The sequence below is a fragment of the Myotis brandtii genome, unplaced genomic scaffold, assembly GCF_000412655.1.
Source record: "Myotis brandtii unplaced genomic scaffold, ASM41265v1 scaffold668, whole genome shotgun sequence".
NCBI lineage: Eukaryota > Metazoa > Chordata > Mammalia > Chiroptera > Vespertilionidae > Myotis > Myotis brandtii.
Window position 1 is genome coordinate 2,664,763 of NW_005370597.1, and position 10,863 is coordinate 2,675,625.

General features: G+C 34.4%; 1 protein-coding gene across 1 annotated transcript in view; it reads left to right on the top strand.

The window, feature by feature from the left end:
- LOC102239360 (ankyrin repeat and KH domain-containing protein 1) overlaps positions 1 to 10,863 on the top strand; it is a 127,807-nt gene that overhangs the window by 37,783 nt on the left and 79,161 nt on the right. The window contains exons 7-10 of the mRNA XM_005881121.2: positions 1,609 to 1,842; positions 4,169 to 4,263; positions 7,366 to 7,603; positions 7,812 to 8,003. Coding sequence (XP_005881183.1) covers positions 1,609 to 1,842; positions 4,169 to 4,263; positions 7,366 to 7,603; positions 7,812 to 8,003 — 759 coding nt within the window. The remainder of the gene's footprint in view (positions 1 to 1,608; positions 1,843 to 4,168; positions 4,264 to 7,365; positions 7,604 to 7,811; positions 8,004 to 10,863) is intronic.

Sequence of the window (10,863 nt, forward strand, 5' to 3'; positions counted from 1 at the left end):
GATTCTGTGAGGAATGGGGCTGCCTCCTCCCTACTGTCAGGGTCTGGTTTGAAGGCCAGCCACGCCCCCTGTTGGGCCAGACCCAGAGTTCTACCATGCCGTGGCCTCCACCTCAGCAACCCAGGGCTGACTGTTGCTGGGTGCTCCTGGCGCTGCGAGGGTGGGTTCTTCCCTCAGGCCTCGCGGGAAACAGCTCGGGGAGGGCGCAGCCCTTGGCAAGGCAACCTAGGACTCAGTATTCCACTCTCCGCTCCGAGGGCAGGTTCCTGCCTGAAACCTCGCCCACCGGGAAACAGCTGGGGGAGGGTGCAGCCGTTTCCAAGACAACCCCTGCAGGACTGACTGACTTCCAGTTGGTTGCACCTGAGGTCATGATGTTATACCCAGGGTTTTTATATAAGTAGATGCTTTCCAGACTTATAGACAGGAAGAGCCTTGGTCGTATCTCTTGAGTTATAGGGTAGTTTTAGTAGTGAGATTCCTTGGATTTAGTGGTTTAAAAAGAAATTTAAATAATGAAAGCCTATCAGTTCCATGCAATTAAGTAAATATTAAATGTAACCTAGTTTATTTTTAAAATGAACAAGACTTCGTAGAAGGGATTCTAGGTAATTTTGCTGCCCAAGTTGTAATAATATTAATGTGTATAATGTCTGAGATGGTTAAATGGTTAAATTCTGAACAAATTGAGTTTTGAAATGATAGTTTTCTTGCTGAACCTTTAAAATAATCTTCTCTAGTCTCATTCTGATGGATAGTTAAACCCTCTCCCCACCCCCTTTAATAAATAAAAATCCTCAAGCCCAGCCAGCGTATCTCAGTGGCTGGGCATCAACCTATGAACCAGAAGGTCACAGTTCAATTCCCAGTCAAGGCACATGCCCAGGTTGCGGGCTCGATCCCCAGTGGGATTTGCAGGAGGCAGCTGGGCAATGATTATCTCTTATCATTGATATTTCTTTCTCTCTCTCTCTCTCCCTTCCTCTCTGAAATCAATTTTTAAAATATATTTTAAGGAATAAATAAATAAATAAATCCTCAAAACAAAATCAGGAAAGAAATAAGTGGTAAACCAAGGGATAATGACCTTTTAAATATATTTTTCTTTTGAAGGAGTTATGCTGAGGGCAATTTATATCTGTCTCACTAGGTTACTAAATATAGATTGAAGATATGTTTCAGAAGGAAAATGTACCTAAAACAATGAATTGTCTTATGAACAAATCTGTAAAGATAAAGAAGAGCTATAAGAAATGAATATACATAGAAATAAAATTAAGTGTTTCTAAGTTGTACAGTTTTGAGAGAAAAAGGAATAATTATAAATGATATAATAGAATATTTTAGATAAAAATATGTTGAAAGTGATTTTTCAAGATGGTTCTTAATCTTGAGCTAAGGAAATGTGAAGAGTGGTAAATTGATCTGTTTATAATAAACCTTTTAATTAGTAAGAAAATTAAGATGATGTTTCTAACTAGTACAACAGAAAAACTTGAGATGATAGTTTATTCCTTTATGCAAAAAAAATGGAAGAGGTAGAACTAAAGCAGTAGCATAATTTTATCCATTCTATCATAATTTTGTGTATCTTTGGTTCTTTGTTAGGAAACACTGCATTGACTTATGCCTGTGCTGGAGGATTTGTTGACATTGTGAAAGTGCTACTTAATGAAGGTGCAAATATAGAAGATCATAATGAAAATGGACATACCCCTTTAATGGAAGCAGCCAGTGCAGGTCATGTGGAAGTTGCAAGAGTTCTTCTAGATCATGGGGCAGGCATCAACACTCATTCTAATGAATTCAAAGAAAGTGCTCTTACACTTGCCTGCTACAAAGGTACTCTATATATGTATGGCTAGGGTTTTTTAAAATAACAACTTTGAATATTTGAGTATTGAGTATGTGATTTAATTTTATATTGCTTATGTTTTCCCTGTACTATAAAATTATCTAGCTTACACCAGATTATATAGAAAGTACATTTTAGCCTTTATTTCCTGAAGTTAAGCTTTACAATGTATGTTTCTTTTGTATTTTAATTCAAATTTATTCAATTAGCTATAAAGTCAACCAACTCTTAGCACAGATTTAGAGGGTTTCCATTCTTTAATGACTTTTGTTTTATATGATTTTCCCAGCCTTTATTTAACAGATAATTCACACTCAAATAATATAATAATCACACTTGATTCAAAAACCTGAAAAACACAGAATAGCATAAAGAAAAGAAATTTTATAATGGCAAGTATATTTGTAAGCAAATGTATATATACAGGCATACCTCGGTGATATTCCATTTCAGATAACCGTAATGAAGCAGTCTCTCAATAAAGTAAGCTGTAATCTTTTTGCAGGTGGAGGGTCTTGCCTTTAATTTATAAAAAAAAAAAAAAAATGCAACATCTGTGAAGCGCAATAAGACATGGTATGCCTGTATTTTTAAATTAAACAATCATACTCTAACACTATTTTGTAGTCTGCTTATTTTATTTAGCAGTACATCATGAACATTTTGCCATCTCAATATTTTTGTAATACAACTTTTGATGGTTACATTGTATTTCACTATTGCATTTAGTAGTGGATTTGGCTGCAAAACCTAAATTAAAAGTAATCTGAACAAAAGAGAAGCCTTTTCTCTTTTATTTAAAATAAATCCAGGGGTGGGCTGTCTAGGACTAGTATGGCAGTTTTATTATTATCTAGATCTCAGCATTCTAATTTTCTGTTTCACCATCCTAGTATCTGGTTTTTATCCTCAATGTTGCCAAGATGGTAGCTATGGCCCCAGCAATACATAGTCTAGGAAGGAGGAAGAGGATAAGGGCAAATTAGGGATGCCTTCCAATTTATTAAGCTACCTTTAAGAAATTTTCCTAGCAGTTCTTCCATATAGCTAGCTCCCACTTACATTTCATTGGCCACACATAGCAACAAGGGAGGCTGGGAAATGTAGTCTTTTAGTCAGGCAAATTGCCACTCAGATAAAAATCAGAGTTCTGTTATTAAGGAATATTTGAGAGAATGGATATTGAGTAGGGAACTAGCAGTCTCTGTCAAATACATCCAATGGATGCACCATAATTGCCTATTTTTGGACATAGGAATTGTTCCCAGTTTTTCACTACTATTAAAAACACTGAGATAACATCCTTGTGCAGACATCTTTGCCTAATCTCTGATTATTTCCTTAGGCTAAATTCCTGGAAGTAGAATTACTGGGTCAAAGGGTATGGGCATTTTTAACCCTTTGCGGTCCAATTTTATTTTTGGAATTCAAACAGTCTGGTTCAAATTAATTGACGGGATTGAATGTTGAACCGGTTTGCGGTGTCGACCTCAGCCTCGACGTTGGACCTGCTACTAGCGCCTGGTCTGTCGAGTCAGCCTCGACGTTGGACCGAAAAGGGTTAAGGCTTTTGATACATATTGCCAAATTGCTTTCTAGAAAGGTTGAACCAATTTATACTCCCACCAGCAGTGTTTGAGAGTGCCCTTTACCTTATCCTATACCCTCACCAACACTGGGTATTATCATTCTTCTTAATATTTGCCATTTTGGTAGTAAAAAATGGTGTGTCGTCTTAATTTGCATTTGTTTAATAGGAAGGTTTAATATTTTTTCATCAAGTTTAATATTCATGAAGTTTAATATTAATTTGCATTATTTTACATTACCATTTTATGTCCATCCATTTTTCTACTGGAATGTTTGTCTTTTTCTTATTGACACTTAAGGTTTTTTTAATATTAAATGTATCAAGAAGGTTGAAATTATTTTGATGGAGTTTTCATTCCCAAAGTGAGTTTATGGTTATTATTTTAAAACTGTTTTTCTGAAAAATGATCCAAACATAGCTGGCATTTTATTTGATTTCAGTGTTTTGATTTGATAGTTTATATAGATTAAATAAAAGAATAAGTATTATTACTTCATTTGAATTATGTGCTTTGGACTAATTTGCTTTTAAAAACCTAAATACCTTGCTGAAAGGCTGCTTATTATTTTGGATTGGTTTTCTAAAACTGTCATTGATTTATTCAATGCAAAATTTTTGTATAGATATCTGAAAGAAAAAGAGTTCCCATTTTAATACTTTATATTAAATTGATACTCAATTCTTTAGAAATATAGTTTTAAAATTTGTGTTCTTTTTTGAAGGCCATTTGGATATGGTTCGCTTTCTACTTGATGCTGGTGCAGATCAAGAGCACAAAACAGATGAGATGCACACTGCCTTAATGGAGGCTTGCATGGTAATTTTAAATTGCACTCACTTAAGATTTTGGGGGAAGAAAAGGTCATGTTTGTTTAACTCTTTAAGGATTAATTTTATATTTTTAGAAAAATATTTATTATGACATCAGTAGATTTTTTAAATTTTGACAATACTAAAGAGGGAAAGGGAAATATCTATTTTATTTACCTTTTGATAGTAAATCTCTCAATTTAGGAAACAGTACAAAAGTCAGTCTTGACTGTGTTATTTCCAACTCACCGATACACTTTTTTTATTTTCCCCCCCATTTTTTTTTAATGTGGTAAAATACACAACATAAAATTTACCATCTTAACTATGTCTTCTTCATGGATTAATCCTTTTATTATTTATAAAGTCTGTATCTCTGGTAATTTTCTTTGTTCTGAGGTCTGCTTTATCTGATTATTAATAGTAGCTACGCCTGCTTCCCTTTGATTAATGTTTGCCCACTAAATTTTTTTTCCTAACTTTGATATGTTTGATCTGCCTCTATTATTATACTGAAGTGAATTTCTTAATTGGTTTGTTTAGACCATTTATATTTAAATATAAATATTGTTATGGTGTTTTTATATTCTGGTTCTATGTTGAAATTTATTTTTTTATTTTTTTGAAATTTATATTTTTATCTGTTTTCTCCATTTTTTAAATCTATTTTCTGTAATTTATCATTAATAGTTATTTTGAAGTCTTTTTCTGTTAACTCTTATCTTTGATTCAGTTCTGGATCTACTTTTATTGGTTATTTTATATCTTGATGATTAGTCACTTTTTCCTGCCTCTTAATATGTCTAGTATTTCAATTGTAAACCATATACTGTGAATGATACCTTTTATGTTCTGGATCATCCTGTCTTTTTAAGACTGTTAAGTTTTGTTCTAGCAGGCAGTTAAATTACCAGTGGATCACTCTGATCCTATTGAGGCTTAATTCCAGCTTTACTCTTACTCCTTAGTCCTTACTCTTTGATCCTAGAGTAAGGGATTCTAGGTCCTACTTCTACTGTATGGCCTTCTATGATCTCAACTGATAGCCTAGGATATTCACCAAGGTCTTTTTTTTTTTTTTAATCCTCACCGAGGACATGTTTATTTTCTTGATTTTAGAGAGGATGGAGGGAGAGACATTGATATGAGAGAGAAACATCAATCCGTTGTCTTGTATATACACACCCCGACTGGGGATCGAACCCCCAACCTTTTGGTGTACGGACAACGCTCTAATCAACTGAGCTATCTGGCCAGGGCTCACCAAGGTCTTTTCATTGTAGCTGAGTCTGAACTCTCAAAGTCTCCCACATTTCAGGAGCCTTCTCTGCTATGTATCCTGGAGGCTCATCTTTGATGTGTTTCTAACGCAGGAGTTGCCCAAGTATCTGAGGATTTTATATAGATTTTTGGGACTCCTTCTCCATATCTTCTTTTTCTCAGTTATCCTGCTCACACTCCCTAAGTCCTAAGTATTTGCCTGACTTGTGTTCTGGTTTTGTTCCCTTTACCCACAGAAATGTTCACTCTTTGTTTAGGCTCTATTTACTTTGGCCATGGTTGGAAAGAAACCAAAAAAACTGAAGTGAATGTACAGTTCATCTCATTGCTCCTTTTTTTCAGTGATCGTTACCCTAGCCCCTAGCTTGGTTGCTGCCCAGTGCCTCCCATTGCTTTATCGATTTTTTTTCTAATTTTTATAGTTAAGTCCAATACCAGCTATTGTTCTATGGCTAGGACATTTAAAGGCTTAGAATTAAAAAAACTTTTTTAAATAATGATATTAGACCTTTAAGAGTGGATTATTTATTTATTTTATTATTCTTTTGGCAAAATTAATATTCATTAATATCAAAAAGTGCTTAGTATAGTTTCTCTTTTAATATATGTACTCAAGATATGTTAACAGAATCCATAAAGGATCTTTAAAAATTCACATAAGTTCATGCAAAACAATTTATTAGGAGCCTCCAGGAGCTTGGCACAGTCAGTAGTTCCCTGATCTGTAAACACTTATAAATTCTTATTTTCTTTTCAATTAGAAATGTATTTCAAACACCAAATAACTCAATACAGTGATTTGGTTAAAATATATTTTATTTTACATATATTTGAAGAATTAGTAAAACCAAAAAAAAAAAGTAAATTAGTAAAACTAAAATTTTAATGTGAAGTCATTTGTCTTTGACATTGTATCAAAAATTATTAAAGCTAGGCTAGTCATTTAGTTAAGTATAATGAAACTCTTGATGGTTGCCGAAATCTGACATTTAAGTAAGGCTTCTTTAATTATTTCTTTAATAAAAGAATTGCCCAACCTTATAAAACCTTAGTTTTATACTCAGTCTTTACTTTTTATTAGCAATATTTTGGTCATTTAAAAAATATTAAACAACATGGCATCTGACTTTATATGCCACAACAAGAATTAAGGCCTACATAAATTTTTTAATTAAAGAATTTTAAACTGACAGAGGGTATTTATGATAGAGAGGTATAGAATGAATACCCTCTATGAGACTATTTAATGGCCTTACTAAGATACTTAGTTTTACGTCTTTGTAAAATTCATTGCTTCATTGCAGCAAGCTAGCGATGAGGAAAAATATAGGGTAATATCAGTCCTTAGGGGTTTACCTTGATGACATAATCCCAAGTGGTAATGACCTCACAGAATTTGTTGTTATTTTTTTGCCAAGTCTTTGTTTCTTAAATAGATCTAACGTAATTTCTACACTTAAACATGACACCTAAGTTTGAGGGTATAACTGTATTTGACCTGGCAGTAGTAGAAACATTATTTTGAGGTACTATCTACTATAGATGTAACAGTTTTTTTGAACTTCAAAGAAGATAGAAATTCAAAATTATTTGGAATTGTCACTGTATGTCACAAGTATGATTATTTTAGAAAATTTTGGGTTTGTTCAAAAGTAAAGTAAAATACTTTTAATGGGCTTTTGATAAGATAGATCTTAAATTGCTCAGATGGGCATGATAATGTATATGCATCTAAACTGCATCTTTCTGCGTTTTCTCAATCTCTTTTGGCACTTTAAAAATCTCCAAATAATTTCCTTCCTCTTGTTTTACTTTTTAAAATCTGCAGGATGGACATGTAGAAGTAGCACGTTTGCTTTTGGATAGTGGTGCTCAAGTGAACATGCCTGCAGATTCATTCGAGTCTCCGTTAACACTAGCTGCCTGTGGAGGACATGTTGAATTGGCAGCTCTACTTATTGAAAGGGGAGCAAATCTTGAAGAAGTTAATGATGAAGGATATACTCCCTTGATGGAAGCTGCTCGGGAAGGACATGAGGAGATGGTGGCACTACTTTTAGCACAAGGTAAAGTAGTTTTACTTCTTTAATAAAAAAATTAATTTCTTTTTGATGTTTTGTGTCAGTATCAATGAAGTTTACTACAACTAAAATATTTTTTTGCACCGATGGACTGAACCCCAAAAGCAGAGATGATAGAGATGATTATTATAATTCAAAACAATTACTTTAATTATTTTGTAACTAGTTTTGTCTATTTTTATGCTCTCCCCAGGAGCAAATATAAATGCCCAGACAGAAGAAACCCAAGAAACAGCTTTGACTTTGGCTTGCTGTGGAGGATTTTCTGAAGTTGCAGACTTTCTGATTAAGGCAGGGGCTGATATAGAACTTGGCTGCTCCACACCTCTCATGGAGGCTTCTCAGGAAGGACACCTGGAGTTGGTTAAATATTTACTGGCTGCCGGTACGTGGCTTTAAAAATGCCTTTTAGAAAAAGATTTTTATGTTGCTTTCATAAGTTTAACAATTAGACTTAACTTTTTCATATCTTCCAAAGTTGAAGGACAGCTGTGCCACAATTTAACTGCTATTCTTAGGCTCCTAACTCTCTAAAAATGTCATTTTGTAAAACTTTTTTTTTAAATATATTTTTATAGATTTCAGAGAGGAAGAGAGGGAGAGAGAGAAACTTCAATGATGTGAGAGAATCACTGATCGGCTGCCTCCTGCATGCCCCCTACTGGGACCGAGCCCAAAACCTGGGCGTGTGCCCTTGACTGAAACTGAACCCAGGACCTTTCAGTCCCGAGGCCGACGCTCTATCCACTGAGTCAAACCGGGTAGGGCTCTAAAAATGTCATTCAATAAATTTTTTCATATTGTTACTAATGGTTGCTTAGTGACCATAGGCTTCTTTTGTTTGTTTTTTTAAGACTGAACTTTTTCTTGTTAATTCTCACCTGAAAGTATTTTTTTCCCCCTTGCTTTTCAGAGAAAGTGGAAGGGAGGTGGAAAGAGAGACAGAAACATTGATGTGAGAGGCGCTTTCCCTTCCCTGGAGCACGCCTTTCTATTTCCCTCCCGTGCCCACCCCCCACCCCCCAGGCACGTTACTATTAGCTTCCTCATTCAAGCTTCAAGAGCCCTTCCTTTACCTCTATAACTTAATTCCTAAGCCCATTTTTTCTAGAAATTACTTTTTCTGCCTCTGTAGTTTACCCAATAAATGTTCTCTTACAAAAAAAAAGAAAAGAAATACATCAATATGAGAGAGCCACATTGCCCAGTTGCCTCTTGTAGGTACCCCGACCCGGGCGGGGGGGGGGGTGGGGGGGCAAACCCACAACCCAGATACGTGCCCTTGCCCAAAATCAAACCCGAGACCCATTGGTGTGTGGGCGAACACTCTAACCATTGAGCACACCAGCCAGGACTTAACTTTAAAAAAATATGTTTTTATTGATTTTAGAGAGGAAGAGGGGGAGGGAAGAGAGAGAAAAAGAAAGTGAGAGAAACATCGATGTGAGAGAGAAACATCAATTAGTTGCTGTGACCAGCAGTTGAACCCCTTACCTTTTGGTGCACAGGACACCGCTCAACCAACTGAGCCACACCAGCCAGGGCCATTGGCTTCTTATTGGTCTTCTATCTCCAGTGAATGGTTTGTGGCTTCTGGAAAAGAGAGACTAACATCTAGTCTCTCTGCTACTAAGAGGAGGTGGGGATGACATTATAGAGATAATTTGGTACCTTTAAGCCTGCTCATTTCTTGACATTTCTGAGTTTACACACACACACACACACACACACACACGTGGGAGTTTTATTTTTTTGCAAAAGTACTTACTATTAAAATAATTTGCCTTTATACATTGTTAAGCAATAATACAGCAAAGTAAGAATATACCAAATGAATTGATTCAGGTAGATGTAAACCTTTATATAATATAATTATCCATATATGTTATATTTGTTTAAAACTATGTAAAGGAAAATATTTAGCAAAATTTGATTCATCCTTTTTGGACTTTCACTGTTAAACATTAATTTGAATATAGCCCAGCCTCAATTTTTCTTTTGAATTATTATTGAAATAATTTCTTAATCCAGATGGTTAATAGTTCAGATGATTATTTAGATTTTGAATTAGTGCACAAACTGACTATACAAGCAGATCTCTTCCCTGACTCAAATACTATTAATCACTATAATTAGTATATGCATTATTCAGTCACTGTTCCTTCATCATTTTCAGTAACATTGTCCCATTCAAGAGTCTTTCTCATGTTAGTTACACCTCAATTAAAAAATAGTCTTTCTGCCTGGCTGGTGTGGCTCAGTGGTTGAGCTTTGACCTATGAACCAGGAGATCATGGTTCGATTCCTGGTTAGGGCACATGCTCAGATTACAGGCTTGATCCCCAGTGTGGGGCATGTAGGAGGCAGCTGATCAATGATTCTCTCTCATCATTGATGTTTCTATCTATCTCTTCCTCTCCCTTCCTCTCTGAATCAATAAAAATATATATTTTTTTTAAAAATTATTGAATATCAAACATTCTGCTAATTATTAATTATACCTGGTCCCTGTATAGTAAATTATTAAACACATTATTATAGATATAGAAACTGATGCACAATCATGTTTCATAATTTCCCTAATGTATCTCAGCTAATAAGTGACAGAGTCAATACTTAGAACTCCTAACATTTTTTATTACATCACCATTGATTCTCATATTGAGCTACTTTTGCTAATTTGAAGCATAGTTTCCAGAACTATCTTAGATATTTGAGAATCACTTTTTTATATGATCACTACCTAAAAAATTTTTTTTCTAGATTAAAGTATGATTTATTTACGTAAAGTTCTTCTTTTAGCACTAAAGAAAAATCCAATAGGTCTTTTTAAAAAATCTTTATTGTTGAAAGTATGTCTCCCATTTTTCCCCCATTGACTCCTTCTAGCCCGCCTCTGCCCCCAATATGTCTTTTAATACATTGCCTACACAATTTTCTAAAAATGAAAAACTTTTTTTTATGGCATTTTTCCACACCATATAGGAAATGTAATTTAATGAATCCTAAGAACCCATTACCAGCATTAGCAATTTTTAATTTATGGCTAATCTCATTTCATCTATATGTCCTTCCATCCCCCATTATTTTTATAAAATTATTTTGATTTAAAATAAACATTTAAAAAATTTTTGCTGAGATAAAATTATATTGTGAAATGCTTACCATAATAAGTGTAGTTAACATCTGTCACCATACATAGTTACAAAAATATTTTTAAATTAAAATTTTAATTTTTAAATGTG